General features: G+C 42.2%; 1 protein-coding gene across 5 annotated transcripts in view; it reads left to right on the top strand.

Moving 5' to 3' along the window:
* prkd3 (protein kinase D3) overlaps positions 1–15,425 on the top strand; it is a 38,008-nt gene that overhangs the window by 16,138 nt on the left and 6,445 nt on the right. For 4 of the 5 annotated variants that reach the window (XM_044375365.1, XM_044375364.1, XM_044375368.1 and 1 more), the window contains 9 exons: positions 3,713–3,851; positions 7,700–7,831; positions 8,404–8,561; positions 9,492–9,687; positions 9,803–9,880; positions 9,973–10,159; positions 11,705–11,828; positions 12,058–12,135; positions 15,050–15,326. In XM_044375365.1, the coding sequence (XP_044231300.1) occupies positions 3,713–3,851; positions 7,700–7,831; positions 8,404–8,561; positions 9,492–9,687; positions 9,803–9,880; positions 9,973–10,159; positions 11,705–11,828; positions 12,058–12,135; positions 15,050–15,326 (1,369 nt within the window). The remainder of the gene's footprint in view (positions 1–3,712; positions 3,852–7,699; positions 7,832–8,403; positions 8,562–9,491; positions 9,688–9,802; positions 9,881–9,972; positions 10,160–11,704; positions 11,829–12,057; positions 12,136–15,049; positions 15,327–15,425) is intronic. The other variant, XM_044375367.1, reaches the window with a different exon arrangement.

Below are 15,425 nucleotides of genomic sequence, written 5' to 3'. Positions count from 1 at the left end.
AGGAAAACCCTCCAACCCCACCGTGACACCGCAGCCGGCTCAGGAAGGATGCCCCCCGCCCCACCTCCCGCTTTTGGTGGTGATGGTTTGAGCCACGTAACATTAATCACCTCAGAGGGCGACAGGGTTTAGGATGTAGGTATGTCAGAAGGAGGGGGCAAGTTGGAAATGTGCCATTATACAGGCACGTGCCTTGTGTCACACTTTTTCCCTCACAAACTGTGTATGATTTCACAGTTTGCAATAGTTTTAATATAGTTAAAATCATCTTCATAAAGGGATTATATTGCCACATAATTGATGATAGGCTCCGGTGGAATTTTGTGACACAAGGAAAGACATGTCTCTATATGACAAATTGAAATTTAAATATCTCAATTTGGCAAAAATGGTAAACAAAACAAACACACCACAGGCTGACAGTGTTTGTGAAGGCTTACCTCTAGTCTGCACCACTGTCCATTAGTACTATGTGGCAAGTTGTTTCAGTGTGATTGTGTAGGCTATGTAACAGGCTATTGTATCTCCATTTCAAATTCGAATAAATCACATTTTTACCAAACACATTCTTCCTTGGTTAAAATAGCTGGTTCTGGTTGTTGTAATGACATAAATGGAAATTATTTATTCAAAAGAACTACAGTTGTCCTGTTCAGGGTTGTGGGGGGCTCATGAACATATTATAGGAACTGGATATCAAACCCAAAGATGGCACCCATTCACACAAATGAAAAATGCTCGCCTGGCGTATAAGCCAAAAGTTTTCTAGCTTCTGTGGTTGCTTCCACTAAATACGTGCAGTAGTGTTTTTCCTGCTGTCCCCACCCACGTCTTCCTATTCGGCCCATTGACTTTACATAGAGATGATGTTACAAACTTTAAAATCGATTTTCAAAACTCTGGGAAAGTTTTTCAGATATAATACTTTCATGGATTGAAAATTCATAATAGAAAGAGTCATTGCTGACTTTGTTTGAAGTTCGAGGTGTCCTGAACAATTTAACAGACGTCTCTTTTATAATGGTGGTCTATGGAGAAAATGCTTTTTGGGGGCACACAGATTTATTTTTGGCTGCAATACCATGAGTGGCCACTGGGTAAAATTGAACCTGAGGCAGAGTGGCGGCCTGGGGACGGCACTGTGTCTAGCTCTCTTGATACATCCATGGGGAGCTGTCCTGGAGTCCTTCCCAGCATGCACTGGGCAAGAAGCAAAGTACATTTCAGACATGTCACCAGCATACAGTAGCATGCATGTGTTATGACTGTGAGAGGAAACCGGGAGCACTTGGAGAAATCCCATATGAATAGGAAAGCCTGTGATTGACTTAAACCCAGGACATTTTTGCTGTGAGGTGACAGGGATAATCACTGATCTTAAGTCAATGACGTATGTATGTACTGATGTAATTAAAAAACATGACATACATAATTTCACCATAAGCTTTATCCTTACACAACCTCAGTCCCTCCATTTAGAAATAACCACTCTAGCAATCATTGGAGTAATTTTGAGCTGGAAAAAATGCAGTAATTCAACACTCTCACTCGCTTCAAATAGAATTTCCGTATTTATTTAAAAGGTCAGTGGACCCAAATTACATTAAAAAACATTTTTTTACAATTACCCCTGGTAGTATCGAGCAGTGCTGATAGTTTTGGTTTTTATATATCCGCCAGTGAAATATCTTCCTCTACCCCAATGCATTGGTGGTGAATTTAATATAATTTGTGGTGCCCAAGGTATTGAGCAATTACAGTACATTTTGAATGCTTGACAGCAGTGCATCTTTCCAGATACAATGTCCTGGTTACCTTAGGATAATCTGACTGATTGGTCCAATATGACTCACATTATATCCTTTGCAATGCAGCTATTGCACATATACACTGTGCAGTATTGACGTTTAAACTATGTTGTTTAGCTTAGAGTGAACCAATAGCCAAGTCATGAATGCTATTCCAAGCACCCAGCGTCCAGTGTTTTCATGGGAAAAACCCTTTGCTGTACAAGAAGTGATGTTTTTGTTATAATGTTGTACTTCACTGATCCCTGAAGGGAAATTGTTGTCTTCCAGTGAAAGATGGAAGTGCAGGTTGGGGGCGGGGGGATCAGGACTTTTGTTGTGTCTCTCTGTCCATTGGATAGTCCACTCTGCTGACGAAAACAGGCCTCGGTAGTTTTCATTCTCTGTAGAATTCTTTTTTCTTTTTTTTTTTCATCTGACAGTTCATTCTTCTGTCTTTGTTCACACGAGTCATCTGATTCGACTCATGTTTTCCCGGGCCGTCAATCTGTCTTGCTGTCTCTGTATCTGTGTTTCTTGGCAGTTGAAGGCTCCAGGTGTCTTATGTGTCCCGTGCCCAGACACTGTGCCAACCCTGGTGCTCCTGGGCCACAGTGGCATTGTTCTGCACGGCCCATTATGTGTGACCCTGGTTCATGGGGAAACAGCTGGTGGATCCTCTAGCACCAGCCTGCTTGGCATCGAGACTAGGCTCTTAACTTGGTGTAAAATTACAGTATCCTGAATTCACACTTTAATACCAACCATGCGGGACAGCTCTGAACATCCATCTACTGCTGATCTACTTTTTCCTGCACTGTCAGGTTTTCAAAAGTGATGTTAAGCTGTGCAGGCGGTGAGAACAGCCTTTCCTCTGATTCTCGAAACAGGGTTCTTCTTTGAGCTTTGAAAAAATCTGAGGGAAGAGGAAAGGTCATTATTATAATTTGCCTGTAGCTCTTGTGACAAGAATATTGGCCTCCAAGACGCTATGAGCTGCCCCCAGTACAGGAAGTGACTCAGTATTGACTGGCGCTGCACTTCCTGTGCGCTGATTCTCCTCTACTCCTCTCAGGATGTTTACCTCCTCCTCCTCCTTCTCCCCCATCTCCCTCTACCACCCTCCTCTCCTCCCCTTTCCTCAATCACGTGAGTTAACATTGGTGCTCTCAGCTCCAGTTCATGACCTGGCATGACCTAGGTTTGGTTTGGCCTAGACATCACCAGTGATGATGACAGCTGAGTAAAACTATTACTAAAATCCAAATTTGCTATTGTTTCTACTCATCAGAACATATGGATATTCCAACTGTGTTTGGAATAATTTATGATGATTTTTTCCTTTAATTTCAGCTTTTTATCAAGATATTACTGTATAATTGGAAACAATGGGGGCTTTAGTCATTTTAAAGTGAACTGTAGAGTCAGGGTTGGCTCAAAAGCAGGCTTAAAAGAGAGCACCTGGGCTTAATGACTTGATGAAAATGAATGTGGGACACACATTTTGATTGCAGTAGGGAAAATAGGTATCAGTCTTTACTGAAGGGCCCTTGTAGTGGTATTTCTTCTTACTTTATACTCTGATTCCTCTGAAGGCAGAAAAGGAGGCCTTCTCATGAGCCCCTTTCCTGAGCCACTGAGTTCAAAATACTTAATTCCCTATGCTGATGGTGATGTAAACCACTAGAAAAAAAAGGTGATATGCATGTGTGTGCTTGCGTGTATTTGCAGGAGGTTTACCATTGAATGTGTTGTGAAATATAAGCTAGACGAAGGGTGGGTTGATCTGTATCTCTTCCTCCGTCTCCCTCTATATCTAACTCTCATTTAGTTTAGGTCTGATTTGCACCTCACACATTACCTCTATCATTATTTATTCACTAGTATCTTAACTTCACTCTTCTTGTATCTCCACCTTTCTCCAGTTCCCAGAGTGTGGCTTCTTTGGCATGTACGACAAGATCCTGTTGTTCCGCCACAACCTAAATGACGAGAACATACTGCAGAGGCTGACGTCAGCAGAAGACATCCATGAAGGAGACCTCATTGAGGTGGTGCTCTCCGGTATGTAAACTGCAGTGAAACTGTAGATTGATGCCTTGAGGCTCTTTATCTATCAGATTGGTTAAAACACAAAGAAAGAAACACTTAAATGGATTGTTATTTTGCATCTTTGTGAAGGAAAAAGAGACATAGACTTAACAGACCTTCATGAACTGTTGGTCTTGGCAGATACAAAGGTACAGAATGAACAAAATGTTTTAATCACCCAGTCACAGAGATTGTACCTCTTAATGTGAATGAACGTCTTAGGTGTTTTTAAGTTCAAACTAGATATCCAGATAACCTTTTGTCCCTCCTCATGGTTGGGAAATATTTATTTGCTAAATGTTGAATTCAGCTGCACACAAACGCTAATTCTAATCTATGGAATTAAAAGTGTTTTCACCTCAGCTAAAACATGTTCAATTTGTCACTATATTATTTTCTTCATCTTTTAATGCTCTTTGTCAGTTGAAAAACCAGCACAGATTGTATAAAAACGTTAATACAGTAAGTTCTGTTTCAGCTGTACTTCAGCTTGTTTCAGTGGAAACAAACAGTCTTAAGGTCATGCTTCTTTAGAACTCTAAAAAGGGAAAAAATAAACCAAGTGTTCTGAAGGCCAAACAATGGTCCAAAACTAATAAACTAGAGGAAACTTTTTTTTTTTTTTTTACATTTTTGTGCATAGTCATTATTGACACACCTTCCAGTAAACACAGACAGCCTGTTGTGTCTTGTTCAAGCACACCTCAGTGGGTCGGATGCTTGCTGCGAGGGAGTCCTCTGTGCTCACTAAAACGTAGCTGCACGAATGAAGTATGAATCTTACGCAACCTTTATGTCCTCGAGTGAATGACTACAAGTGAATCACTCGACGCTCCATTCGCTCGCTTGCGGTTTATGTTGTGATAAATGTTTGTTTTGTTTTGTTTCTCCCTCATAAAAGTTTCCATCAGATGGCTCACCTTTGTAGCGGCTAAACAGATGTTTGGTTTTTCTTTGTCATTTCTTGCGATGAATGAATCAGCTTCCTGTGCAGTCCCGAGACCAACAAATGGCTTAGAATATCTGTTCTGCTCTAATCTGTTCTCCTGCTCCATCTGTCTCCACTGGGAAGCACCTGACACCACCTGTGCTGGATATCTCCCCCTCTCTCTCGGGTGGAGAGCATTGTTTGCAGGGATTTAGACGGGGGGATGATTGTGTAGGTTCAGGATCTGAGGATACTTCAGGCATCAGGACTGAGGAATGTAGACTAAAGACTGGAGAACTTCCTTCTTTTTGTTTTTGACTGTCTGTGTTTGTCTTGCGCTCCCCTTTTGTGTCAGTCTTTGTTGCTCTCTTTCCCTCCCCGCTTTCTCTCATTCTAATCCACGCTACCTCTCGCAAATCCATCTGCAGGTGTAAGATCCACCAGTGAAGCTACACAATTTATAGCCTGAGATATACCTGAAGAAAAAACGTCATAGAAGAGTCAGATCTCAGATTTGCTACGTTTGCAACTTTTGCAACACATGGCTGTGTTTTTTTTATTTAATCTGACTCTCGATAGGATTTCCTCATGAGAGGGGCTTTACATGTCACACACTGGATATTTGTTTGAGAAACACAAGCTGAGAAATCCACATTCCCAAGCCTTTGCTTTGGTTCAGAGAAAAATATGAACCTTTTCCACCCCGCAATTTGCCTCCTGTCATCATCCGCTCAGTTTTCCTCAACCAACCTGTTGTTGGATCTTTGCGGCTGTGGGAGAGAGACGATCTGAATATCTCTCTCGCTGCGAGAAGGAGGCAGAAGTGGCTTTTTCTTGGCTCCGGGCTCAAAGAAGAGGGCTTGTTTTTCCTGCAGTAAGTGATTGTAGTAGACCCGTGGAGTGTAAACACGCTCTGATGTGCGGGGCGGCCCTGAACACAGCGGACACTGCACAGGCCATCTCGGCCCATGAGGTTTGAGGTTTGGCTTGACCGATTGTCCCTTTGTTCTGTTTTTCACCCCCTTCAATTCCCACCCGCTTTCACAAGCTCCTTATTCACCACTACTGGCAGTGTGAAATTGATATTTTACAATACCTTCTGTTTGTCATAAATATGGCAAACTTGTTTTTGTCAAATGGAAACTTGTGGCCTCCAAATGGAAAAACTGGGTGCCTCAAAGCAAACAGATAGCGTATTCATGTAAGCCTCTCCGCTCGTGAGAAGTGCTGCGAAAAACAACTCGTCAAGTTTATGTTTGGTGTTGTTTGATGCTAATTAGCACAACAAGCATTACATAACACTGCGACTGCTAAGAAGCGGCCAGTTGTTTTGCAGACGTGTGTGAAAAAGCTCATGAATGCCGCCTTTCATGTGTCTGTGCCAAGGGAGCTATGTTCGCCCCACGACATGTGACCTGCTTGAGTTCTGTCTTCTCTTTCAAATCAAACCCAAACTGCGAAAATCACCCACCAGCCATCGTATTTCTCTGAAATGGAGAAATATGTGGCCTGAGTCGTCTCAGATGATCTCTTCTTTTTTTTTTTTTTTTTTTGAATGTCGCGCATGTATGCAAGAATTTCATCACGGTGGTCCTGTGCAGTGACTTTGGAATCAGAAAAAAAAAAGAAGAGAGATTTGAGTTTGCTTCTGTAGCTCTTTAGTTGACCAAGTGACCCAGATGTTGACCCATGTCCTGCCTGTATCAAACTAACAGATCAAATTGATGTTTTTTATTGCTGGTGAGGATTTCTGGCACATGAAAGGGTTTTTTTTTTGGTCTCATTCTCCAAATCTTAAATTGTTTTCTTGCTCGAAGGATGTTTTCTCTTGTCTTGATGTGGAGCATATGCAGATTTTCAGCAAAGGAAATGTTTTTTTTTTTTTTTTTTTTTTTTTTTTTTTTTGCCACATGTCATATTTATTGTTCAAGCCTGCATCTCATCACAGCAACAACAGCTGAGCATGTCCTTAGTTGTCCAAGAGAAAATGGGTTCGGTTGAATCACCTCAACGGAAATGAACCAAAACACACACGCTTACACACATTATGACATCACCATCGCCACCACAAAAGGTTTTGCTGCATAACCCCGAGGGTGAAGATTAACTATTCCCCTTTTGGTCGCTGTGGCCATATAAATGATTGCACAGGAACAGCGAGAAACACGCTAACTTTGCTAACAAGGGCTCTGAGAGAGGAGAAGCTTCTGTCGCACACACAGGTTTGGCAGCAGTCACCTCTGCATCTTACTCATCTTCACATCTTTCATGAGTCACAGCCATGATTAACCAACTCTTGCTTCCAACAATGAGCTCAGTGTGTCTGTTTGACACAAAACAGCAAAGAGAGAAAAGAGAGAAACAGGAAGAGATACATATCCACAGTAAATTGGATCTTAGGTAATAACAAGGATGGACTGAAATGAGATGATCACACTGTTTCATTGGTGTCTAATGGGTGTGCCCTATCACTTTGATAGGAGGAATGATGAAATTGAAGTAGTGCATTGCAGATTTGACGCCCTCTACTGCAACAGTATGGCTATAGCGCTCACATAAAGGAAGACATTTGTTTGCATTGAAGCACTCACGGAGAGAATCTTCCTCTCTGTTCTTTTAGATCAGCGTCTCCTCATTTATCACCATAAGCACACAAGCACATAGTGAGACTGTATATTGTCTGCAATATTGGTTTGATATTAAAAACTGTATGAAATTGTCTCCAAGTACATGTGACAAATGGCTGCTCTGTTCTTGTTCTTTTGATTCCTTTGTCATCTTCTCTCATTCATTTTTTTCCATCTGATCCCTCAGTTTTTTTTTGCCAAGTTGTTTTCCAGATTTGTTTTCTTTCTCCCAGGTTTTAGTTATATCATGTGTCTATTGTTTCTAGCTCAAGCAACAGTTGAAGACTTCCAGATCAGACCCCATGCCCTTTACGTCCACTCTTACAAGGCCCCCACCTTCTGTGACTACTGTGGGGAGATGCTATGGGGTCTCGTTCGGCAGGGGCTTAAATGTGAAGGTGAGACGCACGTACACACACCTTGCTGAATCTTAAAAAGCTCTGCTGTGTCATTGTTTTCCCTGAGACCTTTTACTGTATCTATGGGATAAGTCAGAATCATGGCTGCCTCCTACTGTATCCACACACACACACACGCACAAATGGACAAACACACCACATCTCTGACCTCAAGAATGTATCAGGGAGATATACAAGCAAACAAGAAAGACTTGGTCTGGGCACTGAAATGCTTGACATTCAGATCCCAGTGGAGTTATGGCACGCCGACTCGCCTTTCTCTTTTTTTTTGTCAGTGATGGATCAGATTTGAATAATACTCTTTCATTTCCATGTTATTAGGCTGCATTTGAAGTCACCTCTGACAATTAATTCCATCTAAATAGCTGATCTATCTAACAGTGAAACATCCATAGTCATAAATTCTCCTATTCAACCCTATTCATCAGTGGAGCCATCTTGTGGCTGATTTGCAAAATAGAAAACATGTTTTTTTTTCCACCTCACAGGTTGATATATTGTAACATGTAGCATTTTAACACCTTTGCTTTGTGACTGTTTCATCACATCAGGATGTGGGCTAAACTACCACAAACGCTGCGCCTTTAAGATCCCAAATAACTGTACTGGTGTCAGAAAGAGGCGATTGTCCAATGTCTCACTGCCTGGACCGTCCCTCTCTGTCCCCCGGCCGGTACCTGCCGAGAACGCTGTGGTCGTCCTGGATGAGGTGAGTTCTGATTGGTGGATGATGGTTTTATAACCCCTACCTAGATGTAAAGGTATGCTTAGGTGGAAATGAATAAACTCACAACTATGCAAGGAAGAATTATGAATGAAAGGGGGGAAGCGTTTATCCTCACGCATAAAATGACCTGGCTGGAGTTTTGATATCGTCCTAAATCAGCCTGGAAACCAGGTGAATTGGCCAAGAATGTGAAGCAGTCAGTGGGCATGCTGCTCACAAGCTTTGTCTCAACTGTTAAATGTTTCTAAACTTATCAAATTTGGCTCTTTTCCATGGGTGAATCTCTGGGGCCCCATTGTCGAATACCACTGACGCATAAAATTGAACTGAGCTGCATGCAGCGCTGTGGATAGATCCTCAGTGAGGTCGTATGAATTCGTTTTGCATAAGCCTGCTCTGGAATATTCTCCTCTTGTCTGTGTCCCCACGAAAGGTCATCTGGAAATGTAATTATGCTAATGACATTAAAAGTCCCTTGAAGTCCAAGTGTATGTGTCTACTCACTCATTGGCAAAAAACACAAAAACTTCCTTCCTATTTTTATCCGGAGCTTCCAGACTTCTTGATGTATTCGTATGAAATAAAAGAAGAAGTAAACGCTCATATGTGGTAAAACATGACAAATAATAATAATCTAACAACCTTGTATTGACCACAGGGATTGTTTTAACCACACAAAGCCATGCTAACTCAGAATGACTGATTTCTTTTTCTCTTTTCTGCTGATTTCTTTCTTTTCTTCCACTGCCATGTCATTATTCACTGTCTTCCACTATCACTCCAATACTCCCTTTGAGGCTGTTCTTCCTCTCCTTTTTCCCCCTTTGTTTCCGTCCTGCATATGGTTTTTAATTCTTCCTAACCTCCATCCATCTTCCCCTTTTTCCATTCTGCACATCCGTCCAACCCCAGCAGCAGAGGTCCCATCAGGAGGCAGGGAAGCGGATCCTGTCCTGGAGCGGTAGGCCCATCTGGATGGAGAAGATGGTGCTGGGGCGGGTTAAGGTGCCACACACCTTCGCCATTCACACCTACACTCGTCCCACTATCTGCCAGTACTGCAAGCGCCTGCTCAAGGGTCTCTTTCGCCAGGGCATGCAGTGTAAAGGTTGGACCCCATATGAAAAGAGACATTTTCATAGATATTATGCACGTGATGGAAAATATTATAGATGCTTTTCTAGTCATGTTGAGTCACTTAAAAAACATTTTTCATCTAACAGATTGCAGATTCAACTGTCATAAGCGGTGTGCTTCAAAGGTACCAAGAGACTGTTTGGGGGAAGTGGACTTCAATGGAGGTAAGTTCTATATCCATTTGATTGCTTTAGTTTCATAACGACAGTGATATATCTGGAGTATTTGCAACTGAGCTGTTGATGTGCATATGTAGAGCCAGCCAGCCCTGGCCCAGACTCAGACACCACCATGGACACTATGGAGGTGGACAGTAGTGACATGGATGGCGGAAGAGGACTGGACGACCCAGAGGAACCCTCCACCCCAGATGAGAGGATGTTCGACATGGACTCTCCCTTCTTGGATAGAGAGAAGGATGAAGAGCCCATCAAGACTATTAGGTATGAAGATACTGATTTAATTAGATCCACTTTGACATTTCCATTTTCAATGAAAAAAAGCTTATTACTTAAGGGATAGGTTCACAATTTTCCAAGTCTGTCTTAAAACAATAGTCAGGTGACCATATGAACATTGACACAAGTTTTTCTTGCTGTAACCACTCCAGTGTGTAGAATTTAGTGGCATCTAGTGGAACAGACTTGGCAGGGATGGAATATAATATTCATAACTATGTTTTAATTAGTGTATAATCCCATGGAAATAAGAATCATTGTGTTTTCATTACCTTAGAATGAGCCCTTTACATCTACATAGGGAACGGGACCCCTTCCACGGTGGTCGCCATGTTGCACCGCAGTGTTTCTACAGTGGCCCAGAACAGATAAACCAAACACTGGCTGTTGAGTTCTTTTTTGAACTCAAGTTTTGTGGCCACCGTAGGTTCTCCTACATGCTTGGAAGGGGAGGGGGAGGAGGAGCGGTATTCAGTTGGTTGCAATCTGCAACCTCACTGTTTGATGCCACTAAATTCTACACACTGGACCTTTAAGAGATCCCTTCATTATGCAGTGTCTATGTAAGTGATGGGGCACAAAATCCACATTCCTTTTTTTGTGCAAAAATTAATTTTAACGTTTATTTGAAGATAATATGAGGCTTCAGTCATTGACATTAGTCAAACCAAGTCAATATCTTCAAGGTTACAGTCTTGTTAGTGCCAAATTCCCTCTTTTTGTTACAATCCTTCCACTGCAGCTGAACGGGAAGACACTGTCCGTCGAGACACAAAGAGGGACGCTTTTACTAAAAAGACTGTAACTGTGGAAGATATCCACTGGATTTCATTACCTCAGATGGCTGAAGTCTCATTTCATCTTCAGATAAACTTTAAAATACATTTTTCTTCTTACATTGTAAGCACAATTGGAGGGGAACTTCTAATGGTCAGTATGAACAGGAGAAATGACTACAGCAAGACAAACATGTGTCAATGTTAATTTGGGCACCTGACTATTGTTTTAGGACAGACTTACAAAATTGTGAACCTGTCCTTTAAATTTACTGCTCGTGATGTGTAAATTTCTGTAGGTGGCACTGTTTACTTTGTTGCTTCAGTCATGGTGGTCTACACTATTCATGGCAGCTACCTCATTCCTTATTCATATATTAGTTTTTGGGGTTTTTATCCCTTATTGGACTCTTCAGTAAAAAGTGGCATGAAACAAGGAAAGAGGGGGAAGACATGCATCACAGGCCACCAGCCTGATTCAAACTGGAGACTTGTGTTTTAAACCACCAGGTTCATGCTTATGTTTATTTTACACCAGCAGCGTTTTATGTTTCTACCAGATTTGGCACTGCTGCAAACATAAAACGCCTTACTTCCTGTACAGGATTTCTGTTAGGAAAGACACTGGCTGCTTGGAAAAGCAAATATAAAAGGTTTCATGAACTGGCTACAAGTGAATTAAAATTTCATTATACTGAATTCTAAAAGAGTTTTAATCAGTAAAACCCTTTTTTTTATGTGTGCGTGTTTCTAGCCCTTCCACTAGCAGCAACATCCCTCTGATGCGGGTGGTCCAGTCCATCAAACATACCAAGAGGCGGAGCTCCACTGTGGTGAAGGAGGGCTGGATGGTTCATTATACGAGCAGGGACAACCTGGTAAGACTGATAACCCCAAAGCCCAACAGAGGAGCCCAGTCTGAAATGGGCTGTGCTTAGCCTGTATGCTGGGGAAAAAACTCCTTCTACCAAAGCTGTTCACATGTGTTGAATTCAGCACGGAAGGTATTTTCCTCGCGAAACAAAAATTTAGACAACAGTTATATTGGTAGGTGATGTATGATTTGCCATTTGTACTAACTTGGAGTTCACTCTCCCGTTTTTACAGCGGAAGAGACATTACTGGAGGCTGGACAGCAAGAGTCTGAGTCTGTTCCAGAACGACACCGGAGCCAAGTTCTACAAAGTAAGCATAAAGCCATCATCTCTGGAAAAACATGTCTTTTCCTCCACATCAAACCCACAGTAACATTCATTAAAATGTCAGCAGATGGAGCAGCTTGATGCAAGTTGATTCAGCGTTGAGTTCATGGTGAATAGTATTGAAAATGTACCATCGCACTACTTCTTAGAATTCAAAAGCGGTGATGCTGATGTCATTTCAAAGGGATCTGTTTTCATATCCATGTTTGAATATTGTCTGTCACACTTATGAGAGATATGTAAATAAAATCTAAGCAGCGGTAGCTTTGTGACTAAACTTGAGGTCTATCATGTTGCAACTGCAAACTTTCCTGAGGTCAGTTCGGCCTGCCGAAATTTCCCCTGTGGTTTTTCACCCTGAAGCCTGGTCTCTTCCCTGCATGAACTGAAAGGATCAAGTCACTGACAGTCACTGTGTTAAACTATTGTTGTCTTAATCAGATTAGACGGGACATTTGAAGGGGTTTTGAAGAGAAAATTGAAATACAGACTAGTGGAATCTCCAAATCCAAAACGAAGTAGATTGACAGAAGATGATTTTGATTCACGATTATTAAAACAAAACTAACTTCTAATTGATTTATAGATTGCACATCCTCATTTCAAAGTGAGTGTTAGTTGTGAGTGAAACACTGTAATTTTCATGTGTAAAATCAGTTGTGGAGCGTGTGTGACACTTACCACTCAGTGCCAGCATCGTACTCAGTCATTACACTGCCGCAGGGGCTTAATAGCACAGTAATTACACACTGAGGACTGAGGGAGGGAAGGTAAAGACTTCCACATGTGTGTCGTGGTTGGGCATAGGATGGGGGATGTAATCATTTTATTGTTTTTGTCGCTTTGTGTGTTTTGAGACTTTGACACCTACTTGAGCTGTGGTCAGAGTTGTGATGTGGTAGGATGATATGTGGGATTTCTGCAGAGTTTCCAGTGCAAGAACCAGCACGCTCTTTTGTCTTTGATTGTGCGTGTGTGTGTCAAACAGGTGGTTTCGCTCAGAGCTGTATCTATCATCCCTCTTTTCTTCTGACTTACTACCTCCACTTACGCTGGTTGTGAAACAACGCTTAGAAAACTTCCTTCATTCTTGTCTCCCAATTATTCTGTCACACCCTGTATCCCTTGCTACTAAACCCTCGGAGAGGAAACCTCAGCGGGGACAGACTCCTCAGGGTGTGTTTACTGGAAGCTTTATGTGGTTCTTTATTATCAACTTGGCACTCAGCTATGTTTAAGACCTTCAGGAGGCTAATTGAAGGCTAGCTGCAAGTGCCTTCTCTTTATGCTCCAAAGTTCGGTCTTTGTTCCATGCCTGTTTGGCTCAGGGTAGCAGATTTTTATCCATGATAGATAAAGTGTGATGTTTTCCTGTACGTACAGTAGAAAAAGAGTCTTTCAGTGATTTCGTTTCTAAGACCACAGATAGCGGTTCTCCATATGCCGAGTCTGTATCCAGGAAACCTTCTGTATTGGGCATTTTCCTCTCTTTTCTCTGAAGTTTCTAGCCTGCTGCTCATCAGTGTGTGGCCACTGTCCTCCCCTCTCCCCTTTTCTTTATACCTCCGATCTGATTAGTGGCGGTCGCGTGGTGGCTTGCTTGCCAGGCATGGCAGCCATTTTCTCCATTTGGAAGCCATAACTGCTCCTCGTTTGAAGACGAGACCCCTGTACTTATGGCTTTCTCTGAAGAACCTTTCATGGGGTGAGGGGGCTTCTCTCTGTCTCTGCCAGATTGAGTCCTGTCACACACACACAAACACACACACACACACACCCACCCACCCACCCGCCCACTCACACACACACACTACCCTGCGGAACGGTAGTTGCCGTGTCTTTCGTCTCAGTGGCTAGCGGTAGCGCCAGCGGCTCGTGCTCAAATGGGGCCTCTGGCTGGCCCTGCCTTGTAATCAGGGAACCAGAGCGCTTCAGCTGCCGCAGGGACTGCTCACGTGACCCGGCCCAGCTAACCACAAGCACTTCATCTGATACTCTGTGGTGAGCCATGCGGAGGGGACAGCGTGTGCCTCTGCGAGCCCCCATTGGCTGAAAGCTCTCTGTGTTTTTTATTATTTGACCCTCCCTCCTCTCTTTGATTTGACAGTGAAGTTGGAAGAGGAAGGGGGGGACTTTTAAAGTGTGCTTCAACTGTCCTTTACGAGTGTGCTCATAAGACAGAGAAGGGTAGAGGAGAAAGTTAGAGCTGGGATTTTATAATCAACACTGTGATTATACCCAACAACTGAGTGTGAGGACGTTTGGATTGTGTGAGTGTTACTTTACTCTTGATCAGTATTGTTGTGTTGTTGAACAGTAGAAATGTCTCTCCTGAAGGTTATTGATTAAATGGAGCATCCTTCAGTTAAGCTTTTTTCCTGCTTTGATAAGTTTGTTTTCTATTTTAATTTCTTTAAATTAGATGATCAACTTTAAAAAGTGTGGTCCTACATTTTGTTTGAATTTATTAACTACATTTATTTATTAACTAATTATTATTTAAAATCTGCTTTTATCAAGTCATCATTTCATCTGTGTACCATTATTTCAGTGTCTTATAATTATTGATAGTTACTCAATTATTATTTTGGGATTTTCTCTTCCTTTTTTTCCTCTTTTTACATCACCTGCCAAGGAAATACCACTATTATATAGTATGTACAGATGGGTGTGTGTATGTGTTTGTGTGTGTTCTGGTCTGCTGTTGGACTCTTTACACTATGTTTTGTTTTGATGATGACTGTTGATTTTTTAAGCATAAAAATCATTTATTCCTCAGGTGTATTGGTTGTTGTATACACAACCAAAAAAAAAAAGAATTCTAGATCATTTATTTGAGAAACTCAGAGTGTATTTGTTTATGTAGTTTTATTGAGTCTCTCCCTCTCCTCCAACAGGAAATCCCTCTGTCCGAGATCCTCCAGGTAGAACAGTCCAGAGACTACAGTAATCTGGCCCAGGGCAGCAACCCTCACTGCTTTGAGATCATCACTGCCACCATGGTCTATTATGTAGGGGAAAACAACGGCAGTCACTACCACAGCCCTGCGCTGGCTGCCTCAGGAGTCGGCATGGAGGTGGCTCAGGGTTGGGAGAAGGCTATCAGACAGGCCCTGATGCCTGTCACCCCACAACCCAGCGTGGCCAGTGCTGCAGGCCAGGGCAAAGATCATAGTAAGTAAACCTGTAGAATATGTTACAGCTTTCTTGTGCTAAAAGCTTTGATATGTTTCTGGATGAAGCTGGATAAAAGTTGAACCAGCATATTGCTCC

This window comes from Thunnus albacares, chromosome 15 (assembly GCF_914725855.1).
Source record: "Thunnus albacares chromosome 15, fThuAlb1.1, whole genome shotgun sequence".
Classification (NCBI taxonomy): domain Eukaryota; kingdom Metazoa; phylum Chordata; class Actinopteri; order Scombriformes; family Scombridae; genus Thunnus; species Thunnus albacares.
The sequence above is the reverse complement of the archived record's forward strand: the minus strand, read 5'-3'. Positions and strand labels throughout refer to the sequence as shown.